A 19,039-nucleotide genomic window follows, 5' to 3' on the forward strand; every position below is an offset into this window, starting at 1 on the left:
CACTACAAGCAGGTTGCACTCATCACATGTTTATGTCTGCAATCAAAGATTGAATACAATCCCGCTCTTTTCAAAGATACTATAACAGGTGCGAGTAATCAGCATGAAATGGTTCAATGCATAGGTATCGCGTTAACGTTGTAGTGCAGCGCGATATAGTCAAAAGTTGTATTCATCTATTCCTAAATGATATAAAAAATATTCTGACTAACATTTTTCATGACATTTTCATAACTTTTAACTTGAACTAACTATGTATGCCCTACTTTCATACAGCTGCAGCTACGTAAAAAATGACAAACCAATTAAATGGATTACATTTTGAATGAAAACCTACCATTCTAAATAACATTTTTATTAACATTTTTCTATTTTATAAACATTATACCGTTTAACTTGACAACGAACGAGTGTACTTTCATGGAGTTGTAGCTACGTAACAAAATCACAAACCAATTAAATGGATTTACATTTTAAACGAAAACCCATGTGGTGAACGCCACGAATTCTCTAAATTCAGTACATTTCCGTTGTCAACCGTGTAATTGAATGGGATTATTTTGACATTTTAAAACGCTTAAAATATTACAGACAAGTAGGCCTATGTTAATAAATAATATAAATACAAGCTAAAATCGTTGGGGTTCGATAATGAACCCCAGAAACGAACCGAGTGTATGGAAAATACCATCGGCTGAGCGGTTTTCCCGTCTGTCTCTCTCTATCATGCCACTCGCCGCCTGCGAAAACCTACCATTCTAAATAACTCAATCAGTGAAGCAGTTCAACCAGCTGTGTACTTTCATAGAGCTAAAGCTAGGTGAAAACAAAAAGACAACATTTAGGCTTAGGTTAATTAATCACTTGTTGAGAGTGAAATTGTACAAAATAATGCACGCGTAATGAGATGCTAATGCGTCGAATGAACGAGCCCCAAAGTGGTGGTGGTGGTGGTGGGGGGGGGGGGGGGTGTATTTTCAGCGATACCAAGTAGAAACGAGTCGTTCTTTACGCAGTGTAATGCTAAACAGATGTCCATTGCCTTGCCTCGTTGCATGATGCAAAATTACCCTAACGCAATACCTCTAAAATATCATTACCTTAAAGAAATATTTCATAGTTCATAGTTATTTTTTTTCCATCATTAAAAAACATACAATCTGCAGGTCACTCAAGAAATACAGCACAAACGTTACTATCCGATGTTCAGCCTTTAGTGACATGCTTCTCTGTATACAAAAGAAATAAATACAAACCAATAAATTATTATAATAATCAAATGATCAAACCATTTACATGATTTATGCTACACCACATTTCGCCATAATAGGGAAGCGTGGTTACCTTTTTAAAATAACCGAGTGAGAGGGTTTTCAAGAAAATATTTTCCCTGTCAAAACTGAAGCATCCTCTGTATAAAAGAAAATATGAATATTAACTGCACATCATATAACGATTCGTGATACCCAATTGTGGCACATTTGATGTCGTTTAAGAGGCAGAGAATTTTATTTCAATTTTATATACGCCAAAATATTTTTTAATTGAGCAAGAATAATGATAGAAAAAACGTTGAAAATGCTATATGAATATTACATTAGGCCCAACCAAAGATTACTGTTTCGTTTTTATGGTAATCTAATCTTTTATTTCCTGAAAAAACATTTTGGGTCTAATGTCGAATATTCACGTACTTGATCAAAACATCGAACGTGTATACAAGAAAATGGTAGGTTTTCCTCTATAGTATTTTACTGACCATGGAAATGTACTGAGACACAAGCACGTGTCAAAATCGATATAATGTATTGTACATATAGACGCCCAGTTATCATGTTTATTGTTGGATTCTTTTGTATAAAACACGCAATTGAGCGCTAATAATACACATAAATGTTTTTAGGCAAATAAAATTCCAAAATATGGTACGTTTTCTGCCTTTGCTTGTCACGTGGTAGGCCTATGTTGAAGTTGCGATTATATCTTCAAATAAGTTTCAAATGAATTCTAACAAGACAAGTGGTCGAGTGGTCTAAGGCGTTGGGTTCATAGTGTGTCCAAAGCAGTCCGCCGCCGTGAGTTCGAACCCCGCCTCCGCCAAACTTTAATGAAGTAAAATTAAAATTAAAATTAAAATTTTACTTTACAAAAATTTCATATTGGGGAAATGTGACTGGCAGAATTTATGTATGGCGTGGAGTGGTGTGGATTTATGCCAGACAATTGTCATTTTGTTATGGGGCGGGGCTGCTACACACTTTTTGAAATAACTAGTTAGAATGCGCATCTGTTGATGCATCGACACAACGTTTACACAACGTTCTGCACCATTGAAGAGGACAGCCTCACAACGTTCTGCACCATTGAACAGGACAACCTCACAAACAAAATCATCAAAGTTTACACGGAAAAGCTATCAGTAAGTACAGACGCGATCAAGAAAATTATGATTTTTCAAATCTACCGATTTTACTAATTTAAAGTCATAATGTACGATCTTTTTTCAGAATTTACCTTTATTTTTTTTTTTAAACCGATTTTTTGGCATATTTGTAATACTTACACATGTTCTAACTTAAATCTATGAGCAAACTGTCAAATTCGTCCTATTTGTAGTAAAACAGGACGATTTTCTGTTGGTCCGACATAAAGTCATAATTTTTTAGATTATGACTTTATGTCGGCCACGATCGCAAACCGTAGTCTCGTACAAAACTAGCTTGGTTACGCTCCCTCCACATGTGGAGGGAGCGTAACCAAACTGGCAGTGTAGGAGACCAACTCTGAGGCCGCACTCGCTGTCCTAATCCAAATAGTGCGAGATGTTTCGAGTGATAGAGATGAAGTTTATGATGTTGTTTCTTTACAAATTCCCAATGTTTTTCGCGTCCAAATGTATTGGGAACTTTCATAATGATTGCATATTATCATTTTAGAAGAAAAAAAGAAAAATCTAAAAATTTAAAAGATCGTACATTAAGGCTTTAAGAAGGTTACCAATGAATTTTATTTCACCAGAGCATTTTCTTGGATAGCGTCACATGCGGTAATAATAAGTTTAGTCTCGTAGTTGCAGGTAAAAAAAAAATCGATGCGCAACGCGTTTTTTGATTTTGATTTTAAATACAAGAAACTGCAATGCGCAACATGAGCCACGTATTTGTGTGTTTGTCGCTGCCATGTTTCAGTTATTCCCGTTATCATGAAGGGTTGCAATGCTTCCTGGGTGCTTTCGCTGATAGTGTAAATGGTTCTAGCCCCGTTTTGAGCTTTTTTGCTTTTCTTTTTCTTTTTTCTTAATTTTAAAATCTTTCTTGAGTTCAAATATAAAAAGAAAATGGCCAAGGTCTGTTTCTTGAAATGCAACATTGGATCCTCCTGCAATGACGAGACATGACCTATGACATGTGATGTATTTTGATGGGAGATCATTGGACATAAAGAAACTGGTGAAACTGGTGGGTAACCAGGTAACAATACAGCCTGGATACCAAGAACCTGCAGAAGCTCTGACACTGTAGATGGCTTTAGCCTTCACAGCTTCGTGCGTAGGCCTATATACAGGGTGTCCCAGAAAAAATTACCGAGTGAATAAAATTGAACGCAAGTCGAGAAGTAGACATCAGAATCAAAAAAATGTAGCGCATCGCCTATTTTGTTGTGCATCAAATACGAAAATTTTATTTGATTCGGTTGACTGGTTCCGGAGAAATCAACGATTGCATAATGCGTGCATCAATGCAGTTCATTCCAAGTTTGATCAACAGGCGTTTTTTCATACTCGCTCACCGCTTCCTAAAGTTTGTGTATCTCATTAAATTTAGTCTACATTATCTTTTAAAATCCGACGGTGTTATGTCATTCATGCTTTCACTGAAGATGAATAACAGTTTGTCCAAGAAAACTTAGATTTCAGCAATTAGAAGTTCTCCAACTTTAAATCTTTAGGTTGTGTAAATATACTTTACAAAGAACATTTGAGTCAAGAATGACAATGATCAAGTGCTTACAGCTTTACGTGTGATTTTTGATACCACGCAACATTAATGTTGAAAGTTTTAGAAGATTTTAACTTTGCATTATAATTTCTTGGAAATATTCCGAAAACATTAATGTGTGTGAGAAATTTATAAGCCAGCTGGAATTCTTTATGTAGTAATTCTTTATGCAACATGTATATTAACATTAAGATATTTACAAATACCGGGCATTATCTAACATGCAAGCTTTCATTTTCAATATAAATTTGAACAAAACCTTATTGAATGTTGTGCAAGAAACATGTTGTATAAAAAAGAACAAAAAGGATTTCACAGAACAAAATATGAAGCCCACTGACAGTTTAACCACTAGTGCGCATTGTGTTGAATGATCTTTCTTTCAAACTTGGAATGAAGTGAATTGACACATGCGTTATGTAATCGCCCATTTCTTCGCGATTAGTCAACCGATTCCAATACAATTGGCATATAAGATGCAGAATAAGATGGGCTACACGCTGATGTTTAGACTTTTGGATTCTGATGTCTATTTTTTGACTTACGACCAAATTTATTTGCCCGGTAATTTTTCTGGGACACCCTGTACTATTTCTGTATGTTTGTATTCGTTGTATTCGTTAAAGGAGCTGTTTGAAAATAATACACTAATCCATGAATGTCACATTCATGACACCATATTACAGGTAAAAACTCAGTCAAAGATGAACCTACTCGTCTTAATTGCTGGTATTTTCATCATGTGTTGCAACCCTGCAAACTCCGAATCGGTAGACTGTATCGCTCTTTGTGATCAATGTGCTGATGTTTCGGACACACTAACCCATATGGGCTGCACTAAGCATTGTGAGGAACTCAAGCAGAATGACAATGGGAAAATGTCGTGCTCGAAATTAACAGGTAAATGTTTGTATTTTTGTAACACATTCCAGTTTATCTTTCCAATCAGAGATTTCTTACTAGAAAATACGAACAAACAAACAAACTAAAACCTATACTGCACAATGTCATCGCCCCGATATCTTCCTGGCAGAAAATGCCATGGTAGGGTGAATCCACAGCCACGAATGGCCATTGTATTCCCACCTGTTTAATAGTTTTTAAACACATAATAGGCTGAAGGACATCCGACTAAGGCTAGTGACATTAGCCTGTGACTGACCTCTGTACGGTCAGCGAGCATACATACGCCATTGTCATATGCTTTTAAACTGCCTTTACGATAGTCTCCTATGCAGTCAGTTTGTGTCAGTCGGTCTGACACTCGTCGATCCTGTATGTTCGTCATAGCCACATACAGTCTGGCCCGAGACTACCTCCACGAGGGTCTACGCTGCGCTATATAAAATCTGAATTTTGGTCACTTTTTCAGCTCAAGACGCACGCTAGTTTTTCAAAGCGCAAACTAACGACTATCATATCTGTTCAACACGTATTTTTCATCTGGTTTCTTGAGAAAAAATCATTTACGGGAGATATTCATCATTTTCCAACCCGGTATCCGAAGATTTTCGTCTGATATCAAAATCGTGCATAGCAATTCACGTGTATCGATCCCGTGTATTTATTTTAATATCTCTGCTGCATCAAATAATTATTAGCCAGGCGATGTCGGTGTGTACTGATCTAGTGGATGGTTAAAGTACTATCATGACTATAGGTATGTGATATCAAGTTCCGATAATCGCGAGCAAAACCTATTGGACCACTTCTGTTCATCAATTGTAACCTTGAGGTATAGTGAATACTATCCACGATTAGATGCCACATTCAGTCACCTACCTGGACAACCGATTCTTTAGAAATGCTTAGTCGCGCTAAAAGTCGATCGATACATGTTAAAATCAGCACAATTCAGAGATACACCTTTTGCTATGAAATTAATTTTCTCGGTCAAATATAAAGCAATATTTTTTTTTCTTCAGTAATGTCAGTTAAAAACTTGGTGCTTGGATATACATTTTTAAAAAATCCTGGTGTTAAAATTAAGCATCAAATTATATCTTTTAGTGTGATATTTTTGATTTTTATAGGCCTTGAGTTCGCCTGCGAGCTTTTTACGGAATTGATTTTTTAGCGTCTCAAACTAATATAGTTTGCTAAAGAAAGATATTTCCTACCTCTGTAAAGCACATCGTGTGGGTCTATATATTATAGTTTTGTCAGAATTTCCGTTTTTATTTTACCCTTTTTCCGTTCATGCTCTGAAAATGTCAAACTCGGTGCTTTTATCTCGTGCGCAACCAGCAGAAATGTCGATATTTTCATTGTTGTCATCCAGGGCAATTTTCCATTGAAAAGCAAAGATCATGAAGATTGCCCGACTAGCGATTTGGTAGCCCAAATCCCCAATTGGTAAATGAGGTGAATTTTAAAAATTTGCTCCCGTGATAGCCTGCAATTTCAATTTATATGGATTCCATGATTATGAAAACCATTTTGTCTGTCTGTGTGTTTGTTTACCTAGGTTAGTCCGTATTAAGAGACGCACGCTTGAGGTTCATGAAAATCCACGGTCCAAACCTAGAAAAATTAGCGTGTTATTATAGGGGATTTTAATCTTCTGTCCCTCCTATCTCCATGTGAATTTTGTATGACCCCCCCCCCATCGCGGGTTGCCATTCTCATTACACCCTTCAGACTTGTGTTCGGGTTTCTGTAGAGATTCATCAGTGTTCAGGTTTGTTTTTAATTTGACATGTAGGCCTATAGGCCTAACCATATTTGTCATAATTAAGCGCTATACCTAAATGTATAGCTATGCTATATATTATTATGTAATATCATGTACATGTAGGCCTATAGGGTGGGGTGGGTGCAGAGGTGTGTAAGGTGGGTAGTGGGGGTGTATGTATATAGGGAAACTTTGGTGTGGTAATCAACACACTTTAACCATGACTTTCAATGCAAGGCTTATTGTTGCCACAAATGTTTTTTTTTCCTTAAGGTTATTTAATAAGTTTTTATAAACTTCCATGTTTAACCTGGTATTGTTTTGGCTGCTTCATTAGGGCCTATGACTTTCGGTGGGTTTCCAAAAGCAGTTTCAAACAAACACAAACAAAAGGCACCATACCCAGTCACCTTCATGACAATTGAAACACTACGTCAAGTATTAACATCCAAGTTATTCTGTTTTTAGGCAAGCAATTTTAAATAATTGCTTGAACAGGTTTTTGTTTAAAAACAAAAACCTGTTTAAGTTAACAATGAAAATGAATGGTTCTTATAAGGCACAATCTCTGATGAGGACCTCAAAGCGCGTAAAGCACGAAATTTACAAACAAACATAAAAACAATCAATTTATAAAGATGTTTAAAAACAAAAACCTGTTTAAGTTAACAATGATAATGAACGGTTCTTATAAGCCACAATCTCTGATGGTTCTTATAAGGACAATCTATTTCTGGCGTTTAAATAACGAAAGTCTGGGGCGTTACGCCAGGGCGTTACGAAGGTTATTTCTTTGGAAGTGTGTTCCAAACAGTTTGCTTGATCATAAAACATACAGCGTAATATAATGTTTTGTAAAAGAAAGTTTTGTTTAAAATATTGCCCAATTGCATGTAAGCCTTCGGGCAAAGTTGTTTTAAGGAGAAGCAAATTTCAACACATTGGTCCGAATCACTCACGTGATGATGAAATATCCTCATCGTGCTATAAACATGATCAGTATAGGAGCGCTATTAGGCCTGGGAATTTCGTTGCTATATTGAAGTTCTGGCAACACTGTATCATGCCGGTATTCCTATTAAACCCAGGGATATCGATCCACAATGCTAGTATTATTAGCCTTATATTTCACGCGTTGATTTTGAAAAATTTCAGCCGGTGAAAAAATGGTGAAATCAAAACGTAAATTCTGACAAAACTATGATATATCGCTCACGGTGATGTGCGTTAGAAAGTTGGGAAAAATCCTTCATTAGCGTACTATATTACTTTGAAAAGCTAAAAGGTTGATCCAAGAAAAGGCTCGCGGGCAGAGTTTAAGCCTATCAAAATCGAAAATCTTACACGAAATGACTGAATTTCACGCCTAAGTTTAACTCTAGGATTTGAAAAAAAAAATAAGTATCAAGCACTACAATTTGACCTGACATTTACTGAAAAAAATTTCATTTGGCCGAGAAAATTAATTTTACATTGAAAAGGTGTAACTCAAAATTTAGCTCGTTTCAACACCAAATTCGATCGTTTGTATTGCCACATTAAATGACTGAGTGAGCCTTGCTAAACAAAAGAATCGGTTGTCCAGGCTGCTAACTGCATTGCACATGTCCCAAATTGTTGTCTTGTCCTCACCTCCTACATTTCCTACCTATTCACCGTAGAAGTAGTGATGTAACAGGATTAATTACCATAGCATTAGGTGAATAAAATTTTTTAATGTATTGCCCTATACCATGGAATAATTGGTAGGAAACGGCACTATCTCATTAGCATGAGCTGCATTGTTATTTAAATAGCGTATTGTTATTTAAATTTGGCCTCAGCTCGTATAGATGGCGCTAGTCATGGCATGCAGACGGAGCTTGTTCGAACCAGTGGAAGTGTACAGGCATGTTTAATTGATGCATAAATCACTGTTCTGTATATAGGTATAAGCTGGTATATTTGTACACGATTTCTTAATGCAACAATGGGGGTGATATTAAATGTATTAAGTTTATAAAATGTGACATTTACGTGCCTTTTTATTGTCTGTAGTGCAGAGCTCCGCCGACTGAAGCAGCTTGAAGCTATGGATGGTGCCAGCGTGGCCGTCCCTGGCTGCATGTAGAATTAAATTCCAATAATATTGAATAGAGGTTATCCACTTCACTCATGTGTGACTTCTAAGAAAAGGCACTGGTTCCCGGACGTAGTATTCATCATTCAAACTAATTCAATGCACGACCTCGGAGTTAACTGCATGACTTTGGCGGGCTATTTTGAAACAGTCATGGTTGCACATGCAGGTACTTCTTTATAATGTCCTAAACAAGGTATAGCAGTCATTTGATCAGGATATGCAGCTTATAGAACCTCTTAACTTTTCTTTGGTAGATATTGATGAGAAAGTAAAACCGAAAAGCTTCATACACTATTTGGTCAATTTGAAATTTTGAAGTTGCAAAAAATGTTAATTCAAATGATTGGTGTCCATAATGTATGGAGACCATCACAACTTACTCATGTATGTAATTATGGAGTCAAAACAGTGTAGAATCTCAAATGTTCAAGGACATTGGTTACGTAATTTCAACATACTTTGAAACCTATGATAAGGGATCAAAATGCCTTGACATTGGACCAACAGAGGGGGGTCAAAATTTACAAAAAGTACAATAATTTTTTGTCCATGGGTAATATTTCAGCTAAAATATTACTGGTAATAGGCTCAATATTGGTTAAGATTTTGTCCAAAACCCCAATTCAAAGGGCTCTGACAGCAATGGTCAATAATTTTTTTTTACTTTTGGAGTTTTGAAAAAGTCATGGTCCTGGATGGACGAAGTTGCATTTTGAGCCCTAGATCTTTAAAGTAAAGGAACAATTTCTGATGCCTATTTGAAATACACAGTTGCCATTACTTTTCAAAGTTGTAAATGGTTCCTTTATACATTCATGGACCTCAAACATCGTATCGCGGAGACACATTTTTACGCTGACCCTCTAAATTTCAAATTGATGCCACGGGAAAACGAAATAGAGCATGAAGCTCAAATTTCGGATTTTACTTTCATCAATATCTACCACCACCAGAAAAAAAAAAAATTGAAGAGGTCTGGGTGCACATCCCTGGAGTTGACATGGAATGGGCCAGCAGTCGTTGATAGGATATGCAGCTTATAGAACATGGATAACCTCTATTATATCAGATTCATTTCAAGCAAACACCATTGGTCTGCTTTTGAAAAGAAATGTTAATTCCCAAAGATATATAATCGAGTATCACAATGTCATTATATTATGTCAAAACAGCCGTAGATCTTAAAATGTTCAAGGACATTGGTTACGTAATTTCCACAACGGCGTTTGGTGATAGACCTATGAATAAGGGATGAAGTGGTCTTCATTTCTGATCGGTCAGATGTGGTGAAAAGATTTTGACTTGAAATACTACTTGTATTTCATACCTTCTCAATTTCCATCGCATTATTGACAGCAAGTCCTAATTTCGACATTGCTATTGTAAAAAGTCATTCCCTTCTCAAATTAGCAGACTTTCAATAAAAAACATATCTCTGGTGCCTAATGGAAATACCAGTCCGCCATTACGGGTGCAGAGGTCAGTGGTCTCAGCTCGTATAGCGGGCACACTTTCAAGCTTGGTACTCGCATTGAACAGACAAAGTTCGCATACTGAATGGCGGCTTTATTTGTCAACCGTAATTAACATGATCAAGGGGTCGAACATGAATATTCATAACCGATCAATAACTGGACTCATTTTCTACCAAGCAAACCAGCGGGATTTGTCATTGCTTTGCGTGTTTAATTGAACAACCGTGAGTTTAGTGTCACCCCCTTGCCTATACTTCAAGTAGGCTGCACTTATCACCTGTCATGTCTGTGTATATGGGCAATCATAGATTAAATACAATACCGCTCTTATCGTTCAGGTACGTGTGATATCAGCATAATGTGCAATATCTATAGAATTGCGATCCAGGTAATTTCCATATTCTTTGATAATCAGCGGTGCGATGCAGACTGACAGCGTACGTCTAGTGCGGGGCGATACATTCAAAAATTGTATTCACCTATCGCTATGGTTATCCTGCCATAAATTACCATGGTTACATCACTACTTCTACGGCGAATACAGAGCACGGAGAGAGTCTATACAGAACTTACATTATCTTTAGTAATATGAATTTATATCCATTCTATGAAGAAAATGACATATCTTTACCTGCCACACAATGAACGGGGAAAACTTTAATCAATCATGTCCGCACCCTAAAATACATTAACTTCTGATGAATTCTAGAACCTTCATTGTTAAGGATATTTGCAACATACCTTCAACCCTAATTGAGACGGAGCCGCAAGTGCTTTCAAGAATGTCATTGAAATCAGTGAATGTCATTTTTGGCATTTGTAAAGTATTTTGTTTAAATAATGATTTGATCGTTGCGGATCTTTATGTATACAAGTTGACATTATCTTGAATAATTGGAAAGAAAAATTGCCTTTTCTTGTTTAACTTTTCTTATGTCCCACAAACTATTAATTGCTTATCGAGAGGAACCTTTCATCCAGAATTCTCTTGGACGTCGTATTCCCGTTTCTTTTCAGCACCTAACAAAGGCAGTCTCTCCCTTGAAGACGAGATCAATGCAATTAACGCGAGAATAACAGGATTGGCCGCAAACGGTGATTATCCGGCCATCGTTGAAGAGTTCTTCACTGACGATTGTATCAATATCGTCAATGGACAAGCACCTGTATTTGGGAAAGAAGGTAAACATTTAAATTACTTGACAACTAAAGTTGAATCAAAATTGATCTATTTGTAATGCTATGGGAAATCCGTCCTTTTTGTTTGTCGTGCATGGAGGGCAATAGTGTACCTCTGACGTTTTTTGGCAGGTCTCCGAAATCGAAAGATAATATGCATATTTAAGCTTGAGCGCAACATAGGGTTTGCGTACTCATTATTTCGTGTGCATTTTTGGCACAACTCTCTGAAAGAAAACGCACTTTCGATAGAGTTTGCCGGGTGCACAGCGACTTGTCCGCAGGTAAACGTTGGTTCTACCTCATTTGAAATAATGAATACTGGCAAATGGCACTTCCAAATTTGAAGGAAAGTCTAAGAAGCTTAACGCTCAGCGCATAGTCCGACGTCTATATGTTTTTTCGCTGCAGCAAAATCAGGACACGTTCTCATTTTCTTTGCTAATACCGTTGTATTTCGGCCATGCATTGATTCCATTATACTTACTTACTTTAGAGTAACCATTATCAAAGATGTAGTAATGAGGCCCATTTGATGCTTTATATGTGGCCGTACACTACGAATGAGTCGCAAAATCGGCAAATTGTATTCTGAGTTACAGTGTAAAATGTGCGTGAAGGTCGTATTCATAGGTACCTCAATTTGGTGCGGCATGTATATCATTTCCACACACGTGTGGTCAAAGATCACATAGGTCTTATATGGATCAAAATTTTATTTTGAGCTCAAAAGGACTCTTCTCCACAAATGTGATGCGATCAAGCAAAATCAGTCGGAACTCGGAAATATTAAATTTTCAGTTTCTTATGGAATAGTAAAAAGCATTTACAAAATTGCGTTTTGAAGAAACCCCAAATGAAATTGAACAACTAGTTCCAAAGATATGAGCAATTAAAGAGTTCCTTAAACAAAAGAAAACAAAGGGAAATATTGCCTTTGTTTGGCTATATCTCAAAATCAATATTCCGACTGATTTTGCTTGATCGCATCACAAATTAAGTAGGAGAGTAACGGGACTTGCACAATGCACATTATTCGTTTGTATATTGAATGTTCACGGTCTGAAACTGAACATCTAACTTTCTGCGTGCTTATGACATTATGTTGGTGTTTTTTCAGATATGAAGAACGAATGGTTCACTTGGTTCAAAAGCAATCATATTGATCGGATAACATTAACTGTTAGTGCATTCGGTGACAATAACGGCGAGGTTTGGGAAGATGGTATTTCGACTGCCTACCATCAGGACGATGGCCTCATTGGCGCAATTCGGTAAGCTTGAGGGGTATCGCAGTTACAAATACATAAATATCATAGTGGTAGCGAGTGACAGATTCATAATCACCAGTGATCAATCGCTATAATGATTGAACAACATCTGGGTGTGCATGCGTTCAGAAAGAATTTGGTGGGATGGGGGGAACGGTGTAGTCATTGGCGTTATACATATTGGGTCATATAACAGAATGTTATTCATTAGTGTTGACAAAATGTTTTGCAAAACTGTTTGCCTGATACATTTTACAATAACGTTTTCGTGACCTTTATATAACCCAACATTTAGATGTTATTAAAACGTTTTGAATGAACAACTATTCATAAGTCACATTTAAATGCATGGTTATCACTGCACAGCGTCATCATCCCTATATCTTCAGGTCAAAAATTGCCGTGATAGTACGGCGAATCCTCTCGTTTTTCAAAAGCTACGCATGGCGATTTTGTTCGAGATTAGGCCAAACGACTCATATGCACATGATATGAGATACCACATAGCCTGCAACAGAGTTTCTATTCTATGTTTTTGCGATTTGCGCATGATCAAGTACCCCATATGATATTGCCATTACAAGAAAATTCGATTTTTGTCAGGTAAACCCCAGGTTTTGTTTCCAATACACTAACTGGAAATGCAATACACTAATTAGCGGGGATTGCTGTTTGCTGTGGATATATTTTACTGCATTTTATCTGTAACGATTTTGAAATCATTCTTCAAAATTGTGATATATTAAACTGTTTGAGAATTACAATTATCATGATTATATAAAGGAACACGTGTACAGAATATTAAAGCACAAGTCAATACAATGTACTATATCAACATACTATACCACTTTCTTTATCTGCGTCAATAATAGAATATTGATTTCAATCGAATTGAATACTTCTCTCCATTATGAGTTTGTACTCCACCACTGAGCGATCTAGCGATCGATTTCTAGCCACTCAGATGGGACTCCTTTTCTTGCGTTCGGTGAAATACCAATCGCCCGTCGCTCACCAACGGAGTATTAAGTTTATATTTATAATATAGGGTGTCGACACTGTGCACTGGTAATAACAAAAGAACATATCAGTAGCGATCTGCCTGAAAGGGGGAATGGAGATAATATTACCTGAAAACATGTATAACTATCTCCCTTAAATCAAGTCAATATTGTGTTTTGTCTTTTTGCAGGTATATGTATGTTTTCAAACGGGTCAATGGCACACTTCTTCATTTCATCACCATATATTTCGATTAAAAAAGCAACAAGTTCCTCGTCTTCCTTAACTATTCTGCAGACGAGTCGTAATCTGAATCGTTTTCAAAATTTTGGTTGGTGGCTGCTATGTACATTATTGTAGGACTGCGTGGAATCCTGTTTTAGCCCATCATCTTACGTGTTCTTTCAATTCTCGCGTTTTACAATACGATGCGCCTCCAGCGGTCGCTGGGTCGAGCCCAAAATACACAGTGCATCATGGGAAAATGAGTCGACATCCAAAGCCCGCGTAATACGAATACAATACAGGAACATGCATCATTGTGGGTTTAAATGTCATTATAATGATGTTACATGCGAATGCACACTAAAACAACAATTTACAACTATAGTAGATCCATTTTCTATCTATTGATCACAGGGAATCCTTCGTGGAGCTGTTTTCCACATATCTATTATCACACTCGCGTGAAAATTCAATAGCAGCTAGAACGGCGATGTCGACTCTGAAGTCGAAAATTTGACTGCCAAAAGCAACCGCTGGTGGCGCATCGTAATGTGAAACGCGAGAATTATCATGGACATAGTTGATCACTTCTAACAGGTGCAGGAAGACAAGATGAATATAAAACTATAATGATATCAAAACCGCTAGTGCAATACTTATCTTAAAATTTGGGAATCAAAACATTGAAATAGTACACAGATTTTTACGATTAGTAGCAGCCTTATTTTTGTTTGTTTCTATATAATTGATTAGCGTTACTATAACTATATCAAGTCAAATACATGCATATATATCAATAAATTCAGGTCAAGTAGGCCTAATACAGATAATCAGTGGCGTATCATTGTCAATTGTCAGGAGAGGGAGGAAGGGGTGGGGGAGGAGGGAGGAGGTGTAAGAAAATCGTGGTGTGTATCATTTTGGCCCGGTTTTACCGCGACAATTTTGCACTGTTTTATGGTAAATCAAGGTGAAATTTTGTGTTTTATTACGATTCTGCATGGTCGATTACTACCCGGTGGATGGAGCTGGTCAGCTCTGTAATGGCCGCCGGGGGTACTCCCTCCCCTCCACCCCGGCTCCAGCCTGACACGCTACTGCAGATGATATTATGTTTGCATCAATCAGGACAACTCAATAAGATGCTGAGTGTTTTCCTATAAGGCTGAAGATGAATTGACAGATTGCAGAAGACCTATTCTGGTGTATAAGCCAAATCGGCATTGGAAATTTGCAATGCATTGTGGGACACTTTTTGCAGTTTTGGGACACTTTGCCCTCGGCTCTGACCTGTTGGGAAAATTCAGAAAAATTCGTTTTTGTGCGTACAAAATATAATTTTTTTAATACAAGAATGAAAATAAACCCAAAAAACATTATTATTGAATAAATAAAATATTTAAGTATTTTTAATGATATTCATTATGACAATAATAAATTAATTGGTAATAATTACTGCAATTTCCGCGATATGTCAGAGGTCAAAGTATCCCAAAACTGCTCTCAAAAACCGGAAGTTACAATGGCGATTGGGCTTGTTCTTGCGTCCGGTGCAATCATCGGTAGATTTCTTTTTGACATGGGGGATGGTGTTGGAAAAGTTTTTTGGGAAAAAATGGGAATTTTAGTCTACAGTGGCCAAATATGAGGTTAATTTCGCATACAGGCGTCAACCGGGATTATTGGAATGATCATCCCTCTACCAATATATTGTTCTTGATTTTGCTTCTCAGGACAGCCACTTTCAAAAATAATTGCTGGCTCTAAGTCAGCATTGAGCAATTTAAGGGGTGTTTTGGAATGGCAGGTGAGTCAGGGGTCAAAAACAAAATTGTTACCTTTTTGACCTCAGCACATGTGTATGTATGATATACCATACAAAAATTAACAAAACAATACCTTAAAGTATCATTTTTTAAAATGTTTTTTGCCATAAACAATATCTTTTACAAGCTACAACTATTTGCACCGGGGGCGTGTCTGTTGTCATGTCGTTGACGGTCAGACCTTGAATAATAACTATTTTGGCTTTACATTACGCATTGCTTAAAGCAATTATAGTAGCCTTGGCCCAAGGCTTTGGGTCTATAAGTCACAGGAAAGCACACAATATAGGCCTATTCAACAATTGCTTCATGGTGGTTTCTTTAGTGTTTACATGTAAATGGCTAGCATTGCACCTGGCACCACTTTCCATACTGTTAGATTACATACATGTAGGACCAAAAATAGTGTACTCACAAGTTTTAGGAAACTGACCAAATCATAGATCCAAACTCAATATCCTACAATTGGTCTTAGATTACATGCATGCAGCTGTGGCACCAAAATAGTGCCCTCGTAAGTTATACCTTTTATATCTTGTTTGGAAGATTTTGGTATAGACCTACATGAATTTTCATTTTTGATGATTCATTGACACTACTTCATAAAGTAGGCCTACTATGTTAACTGTAAAGTAGAGCCTATGTTAAATACAAAATAATAGGCCTATGATATCTTGGTAATGATAATGTCGCACACCCATTATAATTTTAGTAATTTAGGCATAGGCCTATTATAATACAGTCTACATGAATTTTCACTGAAAATTAATAAGTTCTAACCATGTCAAAAGACTTGGTCAAGTCTAAAGCAATAGAGGGTATACAATACAATGTCACTCATGGCAGAGTCAATCTCATCATATTCATTGAAATAAAATTTTGACAGTCGTATAAGGTACCACGGGCCAATCGCATGATAATACAGATAAAAACAGGTGATAGGTATGAATGGTTTTGGAATCGAACTACACACCTGTTCTCTGTCACCTTAAAACTATTCCATGTCTATCCCCGAATGCACCAACCGTAACGGTATAACAATTGATTGATACATTTGGACACACTTCAGTGATCCGAATACATTAATGTCCAATTTTGTGGAATATAGTATTGGCGAGTTGTGATTTACTTTGCAGAGTTTTTAAACTACGTTTTAAAAATAAAATACGGCGGTATTATGTGTGTAGCATGTACATATAGTGTGGCGTAGGGCCTATAAATGGTGATGGGTGTGTATGGGCGCGGGGTGCTTGTTTTAGGGTGCGCTTATCTGTATGATGTACCCTTTGTGAAATAGCACAGGGTCTGTGCGAAGTGGATGCCTTACATTTTGTTTCTTGTTATTTGTAAGTTAAGATTTAGGACATATTGGTAAAATACAGAGTGTATGTTCCTTTAAAACATCATCAATAAAACAATAACAACGACGTATAGCAGAAGCAGTTTCACCTTCATTTATTCCCACATGATAATTATGCATATTGACATTTGACGTCATAATGTAGAATTCCTTACGTAATAACTATCACGAAAGGTTTCTGTCCATTTTAAGGCAAAATAATGAGGTATTAAAAAAGGTCATCTGGCTGCCGAGGCATGTGTAAAAATAATACAATGTCCAAAAATTAGGTTGGGAAATATTGTACAAATATCACGTTAAAACGTCATCTATAATGCCTTCCGAATAATGTACATTTTCTTAATTTTTGCCTTTGCGTTGTGGCATTACTTTCGTGGAGTGATTGAGGTTAACTGTTTGAGTGAATGAAACATTCATGAAGATCAAGACAGTGCCAGTAAGTTATGGATGAATAATTTGTCCTGAGTCTTTGTAGGTGAAAGGGGGAGGGGGGGGGGGACCACAAACATTTTCGACCCAAGATGGGGGGGGGGGGGTCGTAAAAAACTTTTGCCCGCGATATATAGGGGTGTCATAAAAATTGACTCCGCTCACCGACATATTTGGGACCCCCCCCCGTTCCGAAGAAAATGCCAGTCCCCTGAAACACACGCACGTGTACCTCACATACCCCGCAACACCTACATCAACAAATCCACAGTCCATCGACAAACACACTCCTATCCCCAAATACCCCCACTCTGCTCTAACTCTACTAATAACTCGTCACTAAAAACTCACAAAATAATTATACATGATGAAATACGGAATTTTACTGCCGTTTTAAACTAGCATCTCTGTCCTTCTCACTCACTGATTTAGATCGGGCGGTTTATACTTGAATAGATCTTCAAAGCGATATTTAAAAAAAACCGCTTTCCCATTGTTCCTTGGCACATATCACAGTAACTGTATAGAATACGACGGTCCCGCGCGATGAGTCGCTGTGTCAGTCGCAATGCTGTAAGCAAATATTTCTAATCTTTTTTTTTAGTATCACCACCAGATACTAAGTTCAGTCACATTAAGCGTACATGGACAACATACAATGAGAACCATTGAAATGATGAAATTGAGATTGAATAACTTGTCATACTGACAGTTGGTGCCATTTACGAAGTATTGCGAGGAGCTTTTGCCAACAAAATATGGAATATATCTAACAGAAGATATCAATCGGAAATATTATTGTAACCACAGTGCAAGGCTTGTGTTGGGCTTCTTACGTGGGGAAATTCGTGAATTTTGATTGACAAAATAGCATGTAGACATTATCGTTTCTGACCCTGCAAAATCGCATCACATTGTCTGCCTAGACAAAATATATTAAGGCATATGTTGAGGTCCGAAGACCCAAATAAGTATCATAATTCTTTCTAGGGGGTGTCCAACATATTCTATCCAAATGACACGGAGATCGGCCCGAGGGAAGGTTATGAAATCTCGACTGAGTGAAAAAAGTGCGTGAGCCGATGTGGAACATTATATATACAGGCCTATTTACATAATTTCCTATGACCTTACACAAGTGACCATGCTCAAATCTAAAACTAGAGCGATTGGTCATTGATGTGCACCATCAATTTTGATCCTGTGGTCAATATTGCTAGGTAAAACATCACAGCAAACATGGCAAATTTCTCTCGATTCTCGTCTATTTGAAACAAGATTGCCCCTCCCCTTAAAATATAGATTTTCAACGTTCCTCTGATTTAGGATTTAGAAAAAGTATAAGTTTAGCTATAAAAGTTATAAATGTTCGAAGGTCACATTTTGGACTCCACAAGGGTCAAAACCTGAAAAATGCTCCGAGTTACACCAAAATTTACTCAAATTGTTTATCATGGAAACACAATTCAGAAAATGGA

The 19,039-nt window shown here is 37.1% G+C and overlaps 1 protein-coding gene across 1 annotated transcript; it reads left to right on the forward strand.

The window, feature by feature from the left end:
• Positions 1-2,233: 2,233 nt before the first annotated feature.
• On the forward strand, positions 2,234-14,750 carry LOC140165898 (uncharacterized). Its single transcript, XM_072189242.1, has 5 exons — positions 2,234-2,419; positions 4,685-4,898; positions 11,287-11,451; positions 12,569-12,722; positions 13,912-14,750. The coding sequence occupies exons 1-5, from the start codon at positions 2,294-2,296 to the stop codon at positions 13,976-13,978; spliced, it is 726 nt and encodes a 241-aa protein (XP_072045343.1). The 5' UTR covers positions 2,234-2,293; the 3' UTR covers positions 13,979-14,750.
• The last annotated feature ends 4,289 nt before the right edge of the window (positions 14,751-19,039 follow it).

Source organism: Amphiura filiformis, chromosome 12 (genome assembly GCF_039555335.1).
Source record: "Amphiura filiformis chromosome 12, Afil_fr2py, whole genome shotgun sequence".
In the NCBI taxonomy this organism is placed as follows: Eukaryota; Metazoa; Echinodermata; class Ophiuroidea; order Amphilepidida; family Amphiuridae; genus Amphiura; species Amphiura filiformis.